This window comes from Haemaphysalis longicornis, unplaced genomic scaffold (genome assembly GCF_048455015.1).
Source record: "Haemaphysalis longicornis isolate Haplotype H1 unplaced genomic scaffold, Haemaphysalis longicornis Haplotype H1 scaffold_3, whole genome shotgun sequence".
Classification (NCBI taxonomy): domain Eukaryota; kingdom Metazoa; phylum Arthropoda; class Arachnida; order Ixodida; family Ixodidae; genus Haemaphysalis; species Haemaphysalis longicornis.
In genome coordinates, this window is record NW_027526335.1 from 66228208 (window position 1) to 66242734 (window position 14527).

The following is a 14527-nucleotide window of genomic DNA, read 5'->3' on the forward strand; positions in this document are numbered from 1 at the left end:
CAGCAAGCAGCACGGAATTCTGTTCGCTGTTTCAGGTGTGGCCAAGTTGGTCACATGATGCGAATCTGCCCAGGTGGACAGGGAAACGCAGCGGGCCGCCGGTGAAGTCGCCGGCGGCTGATCAACGCGCCCGAGAGGAAAACATCACCGCGCCCGCCGCATTCAGAGTCGGAGTTCCGACCAGCGCGCCTGCGCCCTTTCTCGACCTCGCAATTGCGGGGCGGAGTTTTAAGGCACTGCTGGACACCGGGGCAAGCACTTCACTCGTAGGGGACAAGGTCGTTTCCCATCTCGAGCGCAAAGCTATTCGGCTGCGCGCGCGGAAGTTGCCGCTCCAGCTTGCGTGTGGTGATGTTACGTCACGCGGTGACGTACGCCTCGTCGTGCGTTGGAGTCAGCGTGTACGGCGAATGCGTTTCGTCCACTTGCCCGGACTGACGGTCCCAGTCATTCTGGGGAGAGACTTTATGTCCAAGGTTGGACTGGTCGTGGACATCGGCAACGGAGGCTATCGGGAGGGCCCGTTTACGCCGCTAAAACCGTTCGCCGAACCGCCGCCGGCAGCGAGGTCGCTGTGTGAGGCTGCCGCCGAAACGTCCCGCGCGCCGAGGGAAGCAAAAGCTTCAGGCGCAGCCGATAGCCGGCGCGCGCGGCACCCTCCGAGCTCGGGTGATGCCGCTCCCGGCGCGGTTGATTTCTCCTGCGCCGCCAGCCCTCCAGCCCGAAATCAGAGCGAGGAGTTAGGCGCGCTCCTAGCAGGTGCTAGTGAGCTGACAGCGGCGCAGCGTTATCGCGTCGTGGACGTCGGCAACGGAGGCTATCGGGAGGGCCCGTTTATGCCGCTAAAACCGTTTTCCGAGCCGCCGCCCGCAGAGAAGTCACTGCATGGGCGCGCCGCCGAAACGTCTCTCGCGCCGCGGGAAGCAGAAGCTTCAGGCGCTGCCGGTAGCCGGCGCGAGCAGCAACCTCCGGGCTCGGTCGTTGCCGCTGCCGCGGCTGATTTCTTCTGCGCTGCGCGCCTTCCACCCCGAGGTCAGGGCGAGGAATTGGGCGCGCTCCTAGCAAGTGCTAGCGAGCTGACAGCAGCGCAGCGTGACCGCGTCTTGTCGTTGTTAGGTGACTTCGGCGAGATATTCACTGAGCAAGCAGGTTGCACAAGGTTGGTGCAGCACTGCATAGACACCGGCGATGCTCAACCATGGAAATGCAATCCCCGGCCCGTCAGCCCGGCCAAGAGGCAGGCAACTGACGAGGCGCTGGAGGAACTGCTGAAAGCAGGCATTATCCGCCGCTCGACGAGCCCTTGGGGGTTTCCAGTGGTGCTCGTACGAAAGAAAGACGGTAGCTGGCGTTTGTGCGTCGACTATCGGCGGCTGAATGCGGTCACGAAAAAGGATGCGTACCCCTTCCCGAGCGTTGACGAAATCGTCGCAAATCTCGGTGGCGCAAAATACTTCTCCATTTTGGACGCCAGCAAGGGGTACCTTCAGGTCGAGATGCGTCCCGGCGATGAATGCAAGACGGCGTTCACTTGCCATCGGGGGCTGTACGAGTTCGTACGTATGCCCTTCGGTTTGTGCGGAAGTCCGAGCACATTCCAACGCCTGATCGACCGGGTGCTCGGTGAGGCAAAGTGGCAGTATGCCCTCGCCTATTTGGACGACATTGTCGTCTACTCCCGCACCTTCGAGGAGCACCTCTGCCACCTGAGAGACGTCCTGGGACGACTCAGGGCGGCGGGCATAACCATCAATCCTGCCAAGGTGCAAATATGCAGCGCTCAAGTGAGCCTGCTCGGCTATCGGATCGAACGCGGACAGGTGTCCCCCGATCCCGAGAAACTCCGGGCGATCTTGGAGTTTCCTACGCCGAAGGATGTCGCCGGAGTTCGGCGCTTCCTATGGATGATCGGCTACTACCGCCAGTTTATCCCCGCTTGCGTGCGCCTGCAAGCACCCTTGACAAAGTTGTTGAGGAAATCCGCCCCTTGGGAGTGGGGAGAGGAGCAGGAGAGCAGCCTACGCCAACTGGCGAAAGCTGTTGCAGACACTGCATCGCTGAAACTGCCGGATCTGAACAGGCCATTCGTGATCCAAACAGACGCGAGTGACCTCGGCGTAGGGGCAGTGCTCCTCCAGGTGGATGGAGAACAACTGCGACCCGTGGCTTTTGCGAGCCGTGCGCTGACACCGGCAGAGCGAAACTACTCGGTCACCGAGAAGGAGTGTCTGGCCATAATCTACGCACTTCGAAAGTTCGAGATGTACGTAGAGGGGGTCAAATTCACGATCGAGACGGATCACATGGCCCTCACATGGCTTTCCCGCCTCCGTGAGCCCAGCGGGAGGCTCGCAAGATGGGCCCTGACATTGCAACGCTTCGAATTCGAAGTTCGCTACCGCAAAGGTGCCACGAATGTGGTCGCGGACGCGCTGTCACGGGCGCCGGTGGACGACACCCAACCGGCCGGAGAGGCCGAGGAGGACGCTGTAGGTCAGCGACCCTTCTCGGGGCGGGGAGAGCGCGGAACGCGGGAGGACCCAAGTTTCGGAAGCTCAGAGCACGTGCATCTCGTCGGGGGAGGAGTTCCGCTCGAGGTTGCGTTCAGTCGGGAAGAGCTAGTCGAGGCTCAGCAGGAGGACTTGTTTTGTCGGGAGGTGATCGCCAGTCTTAATGAAGAGACGGACCCTCAGGCAAATCGAACACCGGTGAATGACGGGCGCCGGGAAGCTGCTGGTATTGCGGCTGGCGCGGGCTCTAATGCAGCTGGTATTGCTGCGAGCGAGTTGGAAAGTTACCTGCTTGACGCCGATGGAGCTCTGCTGAAAAAATTCCCCCGCATTTCCCCGAGGGGGAGAATGTGAAAGTGCGAATGCACGGTTGTCGGCCCGCTTGCGGCGCTTGCGCTCGGCCCCCGCAGCCCACCGCCTCGCCGCCTTCTCTTCCATCTCTTCCATCGGGTTTGTAGTATCACGTGTACACCACGCAGTTATCAAGCCGCTATAACGCCGCTGAGTCGCCAACGCACGCCGCTGACGACGTAGTTTGAATGCGTTAAAGATATGAGGCGCGTTACTCACACTGATATCAGCGGGGCTTCCGTGGCTTAGTCGGTAGCGCGTCGCGCTGCGGCCGCAAAGTCCTCGGATCGAAACCTGGCGCCGGATGCTGTTTCTTTTTTAAATATAGAGGAGCACTGCGGACGCCGCCGACGCCGCCGCCGCCGCCGCCGCCGCCGGCGGTGGATGGTTTGGGGTCGCTTATAAAGTGCATTCGCACTTAATACGTGCCCGGCAAAAATGACTCAAGTGAGTGTTTTAAGGCCGTTATCCCGAGCAAGCTCAGGTGTGCTGCATTGCAACACTACCACGACGCAGACGGCCACGGTAGCGCGCCAAAGACATGGCGGAAGCTTTGTCGGTATGCTACCTGGCCCGGCATGAAGGCACAAGTATGTAGGTACGTACGCACATGCCACGTCTGCCAAGAGCGCAAACCGCGAGGCGGTAAGGCGCCAGGCTTGCTTCAGCCTATCGTGAGCACAAAGCCGTGGGAGGTCCTGGCGTGCGATCTGATGGGCCCGCTGCCGCGCAGCAAGAGAGGGTACAAGTTTGTACTCGTGGTGACATGCCACTTCAGTGGGATCGCTGAACTCTATCCGCTGCGCAAAGCGACAGCACAGGAGGTCCTGCAAAAGCTGTCCGAGGTGTTTTGTCGCTACGGATTTCCGGAGCGGCTGATTACCGACAACGCCACGTATTTCACATCAAGGTTGTTTCGTGAAGCGTGCGCGGCCATGGGTGTCAGGCAGCAAACAACATCGTGCTATCACCCCCAGTCTAACGTGACGGAGCGCCGAAATCGAGACATAAAGCCACTGCTTGGGGCATATGCCCAGCGGCAACAAGACTGGGATGAGCACTTGAGCTCGATCTCCTTCGCTCTGCGCACAAGCGTGAATCGGTGCACGGGCTTCACGCCCGCATTCCTGATGTTCGGCAGGGAGCTGAACACACCGACGGACACGGTTCTGGCCAGGAGGTCGACCGCAGCCCCCGCGAAAGCAGCAGATGCGGCTTACGCGCGGCGCTTGCGCGAGCGTTTGGCAGAAGCCATCAAGGAGGCGAACCGCAGCCGCGGTAAGGCCAGGGTCGACCAAAAGGCGGCCTACGACCGAGCTCATCGAGACGTGGCGTACCAAGTGGGCGACACTGTCTTGAAACGTAACCACGCGCTGAGCGATGCCAGCGCAGGGTTCGCGGCCGGTCTCGCACCCAAGTGGGTAGGACCGTTCGTAGTCGCCGAGAAGATCTCGCGGCTGAATTACAAGCTGAAAGACCCGAGGTCTGGTCGAATAAGCGGCCCCATTCACGTGGGCGAGCTGAAGCAGTACTTTCCACGGGGAGAAACTGCCGACGCTCCCACTTCGTACTCGCGAGGTCGCGAGCTAGAGGGAGGTGCGGAAGGAAGGTTCCCGACGCACCGCTACAACACCCGCAACCGGCGAGATCGCTGACCGGGTCACCGCCCTCCAGCGCGCAAAGTTGCGCACAGGAAGGGTTGCCAGAGGAAGCTCCTCGAGGCGCGCCAACGAAACGCGCAGCCTACGCCGTGAGGTCCGGCAATGCGTTGCACGGGGTGACCCCAGAGGGCGCCAGCCGGCAGGAAGCCACTGCTGACGCTCCCACTTCGGGCTCGCGAGGTCGCGAGCTAAAGGGAGGAGGTGCGGAGGGAAGGTTCCCGACGCACCGCCCCACATCCGCGATCGGCGAGGTCGCTGACCAGGTGGGCCACCATCTCCGGAGGGTTCAAGCCCGCACGCCCAGGGTTCGAGCGACCCTCCAACCACGACGCCACCACACCACGCCACGCCTGCAGCGAGCCAGCCGGGCCAGCCGCCACCCCAGGGATGAACGAGAGCCCAGCTGTATGCCAAAACGACCCCGCAGCCCGTACAGCGAGTGAGCTGCGCGGCGGGCCGGCTCTTGCGGTCAGCTGATCGCGCCCCCTTCTCTATGGTGGCGGAGGCGCTCGCCCGAGGTGCGCCGAGCGAAAGCCATCGCCGAGCGCTGGGCTAACTGGCCACCTGGGAGGCAGCACTACGAACGCGGCCTCCACCCCGGGTCCGGGCATCAGAGGTGGTCACTGCTGAACCCGCAAGCAGCGGAAGCCGCCGGCGGTGCGGCAGGCAAGCGCCCCGTCGGCGCGGGGCGAACCGCTGCGGGAAGTGACCGCCTGGGAGCAGCCGGCTGCCCGGGCCCTGTGCTCAACCGGCCCAGCCTACTTCTCCGGCGGGGCCTGCGGACCTTGGGTCGGCCGACGAAATCAGGTCAACCGGCGGACTGTGGCGAACTATGTGGTGATTGTGGCGAACTATGTGGTGGCAGTGCGGTGCAACGCGGACGCTGGCGCAGTTGCGCATGTTCGGGATCGGACTTTCTTGGACTTGCTCAAGGAGGTGTGCCAGGCAGCGAAACTAACGGTGAGGTCATCGTTCGCCGGAGCCCTCGAGGTCGAGCGGCTTTGGTCAAAGGGGGGAGGGATGTGGGAATTGCGGAGCTCCGCCATCTTGCCTATCCCTCTCGGCCCGCCGCGGAGGCGAGAGGGGTGGTACCTCTCTCTCCGCGGTCGCGCGCTTCCCCTCCGGGAGGATGCCCGTGAGAGCGAGGGGGCGCGGCCGACCCCCTCACGTGACAGGTTTGGCCGGAAGCTCCGGCGGGCTGGTCCGAGGTGGGCGACGGAGGTACGGCCTCTTTTGGACACGAACCATCGTCGGGAGCGGCCGTAAGTACGACTCGCTCCTTTTTGCCCTTCCTTTGTCCGCCCTCGCGCCTGTCTCTCCCGCCCGGCTAAGGTGGTCGGCGGTGTAGAACGACGCGCCCGACGTCTCCTTTATTGCATTGCAATAAACGTCGGAGTGGGCGAATTCTGTGTCCTGTGTTCCTTGCTGTTCGCTGCCGATACGCCAAGTTGGTGATCCGCGGCGGTGTTCAGTGGAGCTAGCCTTGCGGCCGGATCTCGAGGATCGAGCTAGGCCGCCGTTAGAACCCTGGTCCCCACAACATGTACATAAACAATTTCAAACCTGTACAAATGTGTGGTGATGTGTCCTTCAGTGCGCTTACGTATAAAGAAATCCTGCAGCGTTGCTGTGATTCAAGCCTTGCTGAACTTAGTGCTGGCTTCGCCAGTTGAGCTGGTGGAAGTCTAGAATGCTGAGGATGACTTCGCATCGACCACTCGCCGCGAAGAAGGGGATGACCTCTTCAGTGCATATGACGACGATTACTAGCACCGCAGCTATGCAAGTAAACGATGATACTGAAAGTTGACTATGTGTTTGGCAATGCTCACCTACAACAGCTTCGCCATTCGAATCTTGTGCTTGAATGGAAGCTTCCCTAAATTTTTTTGCCAGTGCCAGAGAATTGCACTTATATTATTGGAATGGGGGTCCTTCATTTGGCAGTTTTGTTGTTGCTTTATGGATCCCGAGTTCTTGGAACCCAGTGCTGATTGAGGTCGCTTTTCTTTGCCCCCCCTCCCCACTGTGCAGGGGCAAAGGGGACTACTTCCGGCTGGGCCACGGTTCCGACTTCCATGTTCGCAAACCACAGCTGGTGGAAGGCCTCCAGGGGAAAAAAGTCATCCACGTGTCGGTCGGAGCCCTGCACTGCCTGGCAGTCACTGACCAGGGACAAGTGGGTGGCCCAGCCACATTATTTACGTCTCTGGTGTTAGAGGGGAACAGTTGTTGTCCTGCATTTGTTGAAATTACTCGGGGCTGCAAATGTGCGAGAGAAGTTTTGTGCTTTCACTAGGAAATGCAGCAAAACCTCGTTATAACGAAACGATGTAACAAAGCAATCATAATTCCCCTTGAAATTCCTATAGGCACCGATGTACTTAAGACATCGTTTTGATGAGGCTAAAATTTCCTTGCAATGGGTATGACGAACCTTCTTTTTTCACAGCGGACAATTTCGGTGCCCTTTATGTCAATGTCTTGTAGCACGTGACGTGTTTTGTCGCATGTCGAATACGGCACTTCAAAACTAGTGCTACCTAGGGGCTGCCAACTCAAGCGCACTAGAATGGCTGCAAGTACCTGGCAACATGTGCGAGGGTGCACATCTCCGGAGCTCCGGTAGCGTGCCTGGGTGTTCCTCCAGCCAGTCTGAAGGAATGCGGCAGACCTGCTGCACCACTTCTCTGGTGCTCACGATGACGACGAGGGCAGACTCAAAATCGCGGCTGCAGCTGGAAAAGCTGTCATTTGCCTGAAGGAGACGTGGAACAAATCTTTCAAGGACTTCTTCTCTGAGAAATGAGCCACCAGCTTGTGTGCTGTTGAATGCTCATGTATTAGCCGTGTGGTGTGAATAAAGTAACGATTCTTTGGTAGTTTTTTTTTTCTTTTTTTTTTTTTAAATTTCGCAGGCTGCTGTGAGTTTCGGTGGTTAGTACATCCTGTCTTGCTCGTAAATTGTCGGTAGCAATAGGCATTGGCTATAACAAAGTAATAATTATAACGAATGAATTACGACCCCCCCCTTCATTTTCATTATAATGAGGATTTACTGTACTTATTCTATCTGTTGTGCAGCTGTGAATCTGCTGTTATAATGTGGCCCGTCATTACCATAGAAACAGATTTCTTATTGTCTGTGTGGCAGCTTCAAGCTAAGAACTGCTGAAAGGCATTGAGGCAACATATGCTACTTTTGCTTCTTTTGTTTGTTGACATTTGTTACTTTTCATTCTGCTAAAAGCAAAGAACATATGGAACAGGCTGGAAACAATTGCACAGTGCATTTATATCTTTCCAATTTTTTTCTTCTTTTTTTTTGTTTTTTGCCTTGAACTGCACAGATGGCATCAGCTTTGCTCTCTTAACTTAGCAAAGTAGCTGTTTCCTGACACAAGCCATTTATTGCCTGACCAGATGTGCTTGCAGGCCTAGGGAGTACCGTAATTGCACGATTCTAACGCGCACCTTTTTTTTTTTGCTAAAAGTAGCCTTCAAATTTGTGTGCGCGTTACAATCGAGCTCAAAGCCGAAATTGGCTTCAAAACAGCCAGAAGCATTTCCGTGTACACAAACGACTCCAAAAATACAATTCAATCCAATCAAAACAAACTTTTTTTTTAGAAATTTTGAAGTAAACTTTCCTGCGTGTTAGAATTAGGCCTTCGAATCAGGCAAATACAGTAGGGGCTCTTTGACAGGCAATCCTTCATTTGAATTTGCAAAAGAATTCTGCGTCGTGTACGATAATATTGACTACAAATAATTTTTTATGGTTTAATATTGGAAGTGTGCATAAGAGCTCATGGTTCCATGCAGAGACGTGCACGATTAACGTTGGCCGCCCCTCCATTCTTGGTGCTGCAGGTGTATGCGTGGGGTGACAATGACCACGGGCAGCAGGGCAATGGTAACACCACCGTAAACCGCAAGCCCGCCCTGGTGCACGGCTTGGACGGCATCAAGGTCACAAGGGTCGCCTGTGGCTCCTCGCACAGCGTCGCGTGGATGACCTCGGAGTCGACACGGGCCAGTGGCCACAACCCAGTACTCTTTGTCGTGGCCAAGGATCCCCTCGGAGCCTCCGCACTGGGTCAGTGGGCATGTCGGTGCGCTCCATTGGCTGCACGGACCTGGAGGGATGTTACTGTAATGCAGCTAGGAAGAGAGAGTGGTTGAGTGAATGAGCATGTCTGGTACCTTTGTTGTTGCGGTAACTTACCTTTTGTCCTCAGCTGTTGAGGGGCAAAGAATCAAACGGTGGCATTTCTGTGCTTTCTGGTATTCAGGTGATTACATTTGTAATGCTCGTCATGTAACCATAGTGAGCATCCCACTGCTTACAGCAGTCTATTTCCCGGGTTTCTGTTTGTGGCTAGTCAGTTTACGGTTAGCACTTATATTAGTCAAGATTCTCTGCAGGCACAAACTTTAGGAGGATATTTTTGCTTTCTTACTCCAAGATCATCCGCTTTTCTTTTCACCCATGCTGCTCTTCTCTAAACCCTTTTACTGTTGTGTCGTTTAGATTTTGAGTAAACTGCCGACTACGTTGACTTGGCACGGCGTTTTTTTTTTATTGATTGTGGCACCACTGTCTAGGTCCGGTCGACCCTACGTCCGAGGTGTCGACAGAGTGTGAGAGCAGCCCGGAAGGCAGCAGCAGCCAGTCCAAGCGCAGCAAGGTGACGCGGCCATCCCTGACCAAGATCCTGCTCTCACTCGATGGCACTGAGGCCAAGCAGCAGGCATTGCACCAGGTGTTGCAGGCTCTACAGATCATGCACGCAAGGTAAGGAGGAGCAGTGTGGCACTGCTCGCTGGAAAAGTCTGCCTTTATCGGAGACATCACCGCTGAGGACACCGTTTTCTTTCCCTCCTCCCCTTCCCTTGTGTGGGTGCAGGAGCATAGTGGTGAGTGCGCTGCTCCCCCACACGGGGGTCGCCCAGCTGTCGTCGGTGCGGCCGCCCTCCTGCGAGGCCCCCAGCTGCGGCCAGCCGGAGGAGCCGCCCCCTCATCAGCCCCCCGCCCCGGCGGAGGGCCCCGCTGCCGCTGCGGGGGGCTCCGCGGACCACCTCGCAGCAGCCACCACCAGTGCAGATGGGAATGAGAGCCCGCCGCCACCTGGCAAGCCGTTCACCCCTGGGCCGCAGCAGCAGGTGGGGAGGACAGTCTCTGGGAGGAATCGCAGCTGGCACAGTTGTGTGGCTGCATGCTAGAGGGTGTCTAAGCCAGACATTGCTCTTTTGGGGAAATACAGACGTTATAGAGGACACCTACGTCTAGGTCTTAAGATGTGAGATGCTGTAGGGTAACTTCATCGTTGACGGAATGCTTTGGAACAAATCTACTGAATGCATCATCCACACTTTCCAAGCACTAAATGTCAACTGAGAGAGCGAGACTAGCAGCAATGGCTTTACAGTTGAACCTCGATATAACGAACCTCGATTTAACGAAATTCGCGATATAACGAATTTTTTCAAGTTGTCTATCAAAATTTTGCTACATCCGTGTATTTTTTTCTCAATTTTACGAAGTAATTTCGTGCGGTGCTTTCGATATAACGAAGTCATGGTGAGAAAGGAAGAACGAAATTCCGGTCGAGGCACGTTTTATTTTGCCTCTCAGAGCCTACATTGAAAACATTCGGTACTCACATAAACTCTTAAAAGGCTAAAATGAAAGAAAAGCGGTGAATTATGCGGTTGACAACAATTAAAAGCAATGAAAGAAGCTGCTCAAAAACTGCTAGTGGTCATGAACGGTGTAATAGTGCGGCCACCATTTTGACGTCTCCATCGTTGCCTACGCCAGCGCCCTCTATGCTTAGGCTGCCGAAGGCCGAAGTCTACTTCAAGTGTTGTCTACGCGTCCTTGCTCACGGTGCTGCTGCTCTAGGTTGTGCTCGCTGATAACCACATTAATATTTTGTTAGTCCATCATTAGATGAGTCTTATAAGCAGCATGAGCACTCCAAGGGAAAGAAAAGTGTTCTGAACAAGAGCCTGAGGAAGTGTCGGTGAAACCGAAGGCCACCGACAATCTGCGGAGGCACGCAGGCGCACGCGAATGTTGAAGAGCAAGCCTTGTTAGCGCTGTCAGCATACAAACGTCACGTAAAGCCCACCCTGGTCAAGAAACATCAAGCACTGTTTACGGACTTCTTCACTACGGCTTGAACATCGCGTACTGGTGGCAATAAATTGCTCTCCGAACGTGGTCAAAACGTGTTCATTAGACAGCTGCAATGCGGAGAAATCGGTTTCTTTAGGGCTCAGCGGGCATAAAAGTAATTGCTTAATCAAATTTGGCCATAAGATATTTAATGTAAGCTTTCCGCTTTAGCGGGAGCATGTAAGCGCTGCTCCACAAAGTGAAGCAGTCCGTGTGTACTCCGCTCAACTCTCAATCATGGCTTTATCTCGAGTGTCGTGGTTGCATCACGCGCCCATACTGCAGAGCCTTTGTGCATGAAAAAAGTCTTTTGAAAGCTTTATAGCACCCTTCCGCTGTTGGCCTGCCGCACCCCTCAACGCCGCGCCGCTAAGCCTACCACTGAACGGATGAAAAGAGGCGTAACTTCGAACCAGCACTTCGCCGGGGTGTAGTTCACGGGGCATGGACGCGGGTTCAATTGACTAACAGCGGCGTTTAGTAGTGACCGAAATGAAAAAAAAGAAAAAGTGGAAACCTAGTCTGCTATCATATTTAATGAGGCGTTGCGGAAAAAGCACTGGTTTTACGATGACACGAACTGCTGTCGGCTATCCGAATTCCATTGCCGAAGTGTTGAAGCTCTTAATTCACGCAATTTTCGCGGCCAGTTTTAGTACAAATTTCGGTTTAAGTGGAGAGGTAACTACATAGCAGTTGTTTCTGAGCGGTGGACAAGGTTTTGAAACCTCAATAACTGGTTAAATTAACTGTAAAATTGAAACCTCGATTTTACGAAATTTTTGCCCGCAAGTACGACTTCGTTATATCGAGGTTTAACTGTATATGCCAAAACGTACGAAAGCAATGGCTCATTGGCGCGATATCTACTACGCCATAGGAGTGGAAATCCTCAGTGAGGAATGCTAAGCAAGAAATTAGGGGTGAAGCCCCTTAGGGGCTGGGGCTGTTGGCATCTCCTGTCGTCGTCGTAATCGTAGTCTCATGTAGTCACGGTACTAAAACACTGGGAAACTTGTTTGCGCCTCACGCTAGAACGTAGCGCGTACTAAAAAATACCAGGACACTCGTTTACGCCTCGCGCTGCAGCGCTTCGTAACACGTACTAAAAAAACACCGGGACACTCGTTTGCGCTTCGCGCTACAGAGCTTCGTGCTTCAAAGACTAGAGACTCGTACATCAAAGCGGTATACCTCTACCCCCCAACTGTTTTATCTCTGTTGGCAAAAACGCCAAGGCGCCAACAATACACTTATACACTGCATGCTTTGCTCCTCCTCAGGTTTCACGTTAGTGGAGATGGCCCGGGATTTTTTTTTTTTTTTTTTTTCGCATTTGCTGGAATATGTGCATGCAGAGATTCCAAAAATGCACTCATGCTTGCTTATTAAGGGCTTTCTACAGACTGGCTTGCACGGGTATCTCTGTAGGCGTAATGCAGCAGCATTTGCTGAACCTGCTGAAACAACGAGGCATTTGCATGGCGTGCATCACATGATGCCAGTGTTGCCCTGTCCACCGGATGGGAAACTTTTTCTGCACAACATTCTTGACGTCAGATTTTCACACTAGTTTATGGCAATCTGCTTCAAGTTCAGCTTTCAGCTGTTCAGTGCTACCCATCAACATGTCAATGCACTGGAGAAAATGCTCTCACTGAACACACAGTTGCTCTAGTTCTCACTCGCTACCTGCTTGGCTGACACAGAGGTGTAGTCAGCGCTCGCACATTTCTTTGGTTTCAGGTTTGAAAGTGCTGTACTCTGAAGTGCAAAATGCAGGCACCAGAAGTGAAATTCTAGGTGTCATCTAACCACTTATTTCAGAGTAGGTGCTAGAAGGCTAGTTTCCACCTCTGCATATGTGCTTTGCCATTGCAACCCTACTGCAGTTTTAGTGATGGAAACAGTTGCTGTTAGTAGTACTGTACAGAAAAAGAAAAAAACAGCAACCGAAGGGCGGAGCCACGTAGTTGTTCCGGCTATCATTACTTAAAGGGCGTTTACACTCCATCATATTTGGTCACCAACAAAGGTAGAAATAGCAGGCAAAGAGCTCGTTTGCTCGGGGCCCTGTGATGCGGCTCAAGTTTCTGTACATTGCACCTGCAGCGGTGCACCACGAAAATTTCAGTGCTGGCCCTACCCACCTGACAAAATGTACAAATCCGCCTGAGCGGGGCTCGAGGCCCAAGAGGAAGTCTGCCGGGTTGCCAAAGTTTGCTACACGCCAATCTGGGTCGAGGCTCACAGGCCAGCCCAGGTCCAAGCAGATCTCTGCATCAAGCCCTCCTTTTTCTTTCTACAAGGGCCTCCAAACTGTGCTCAATTACAGAACACAGGTGTGCCATTTATTTTTCTTTGAGCAAAACAAACACCATCAGCACCGTAGCATCTGGCTACATTCCTTGCCCATGGGACAGGTGCTGAACATGTGGCAGAATAGCTTTATCATGACATTATTGTTTTTTTTTTCTTCTTTTTCTGCATTGAGGAAGAAGAGTGATGTGCGGCTGCTTCACACTCCTTTTTGCAGTGAGCCCCCAGTGTTGCCCAGAAGTGACACTTCCCTCGCATGGTGTGCAGCACCAAGTGCCACCACAGTAAAACACACTGTTACAAGAGACACTGTTACATGAGACACTTCGTTATAAGAGACATTTGAATTAAAACCGTTTGGTTGGCTTTGCTATGTTCGCCATGTTAGCAACATTGCATACAAGAGACCTTGGTTACAAGAGACACGTTTCTTGGGTTCCTTGAGTGTCTCTTGTAACGAGATTTTACTGTATCAGCTTCTTTCTCACCTTTTCGCTATCCCTGTCGTTGGCTTCTCATGAAGAGAACTAGCATTTCAGCTGGCCTTCCTAGTGTATACATTGCAGGCTACCTACGCTAGCTGCCCTAGGGCAGCTGTAATTAGTGACTCTGTGGCCTGTGCCTTTATCCGTGGTGCCTTCTCGTGCAGGAGGTCCTCTCCGGGTCTGATGAGAGTGAGACCCGGGCGGCTGAAATGATTTCGTCCGTCCCTTCACTGCCGAGCTCCGGAAGCCTGTCATCGCGGATGTCGTCGGCAGCTGCCAGTGTTTTCGCAGCCACTTTCTCTTCTTCGGAGCAGGTAGGCCAGCATGGTGTGTGGCATTACGGTGGCTTCTGCCAGTTGGTTTGGAGGGGCACTAAATTCCTCCGATATTAACAAGATCTGGATGGACTAGCGGAGCACTATCCGATGATTCTCACTGGAGGAGATGGGTTGTTCCCCACCAGAGCAAAGTTGGTCTGAGGCAGGCAGTGATGCACAAATGACTGAACTTGGGTCAAAAAAAAAAATTTGCTGTAGGGGGACCATTGGGATATTGACCATTTGTCTTGCAGAGTGTGGGGACATCAGTTAATTTGACCGTGAACTTACCTCCTCCTCCCCCCCCCCCTTCCTGTAGGTGACACCAGCTGAGCCGGAAGCTATTCACTCTCTCCTGGATGAGTTTACTGCACGGTTAACTGCTGAAGATGCCCGGGCACTCGTCGACCTTCTGAAACTTGCCGTTGCTGGGCGTGCTGGTGAAAAGGCCAAGGACGCAATTGCCGATGTTCTCAAGGCAATGGCACAAGCTAACCTTCAGGTATGCTAGGTTCCTTACCATTGGCTTGGAACACGCGTACGCTGTTCTCGTACTTTCTTTTGTGATAAGAGGTCAGGAGGCCGCGCGACTTTGCAGAAACTATAAGAAACAAATTATACAGGGTTTGTCCAGCTAGCTGTGTGTCATGCCCAAGTGCGGGACATCCGCTTCTGCACTCCGCACCACAGATGAGCCGCT

At 54.2% G+C, this 14527-nt stretch overlaps 1 protein-coding gene across 5 annotated transcripts in view; it reads left to right on the plus strand.

Annotated features, from left to right (window-relative positions):
• The window catches only part of Herc2 (E3 ubiquitin-protein ligase HERC2), a 120551-nt gene that overhangs the window by 89339 nt on the left and 16685 nt on the right, over positions 1-14527 (plus strand). For all 5 annotated transcript variants that reach the window (XM_077703307.1, XM_077703310.1, XM_077703308.1 and 2 more), the window contains exons 56-61: positions 6557-6701; positions 8396-8621; positions 9131-9320; positions 9433-9688; positions 13675-13824; positions 14147-14329. In XM_077703307.1, the coding sequence (XP_077559433.1) occupies positions 6557-6701; positions 8396-8621; positions 9131-9320; positions 9433-9688; positions 13675-13824; positions 14147-14329 (1150 nt within the window). The remainder of the gene's footprint in view (positions 1-6556; positions 6702-8395; positions 8622-9130; positions 9321-9432; positions 9689-13674; positions 13825-14146; positions 14330-14527) is intronic.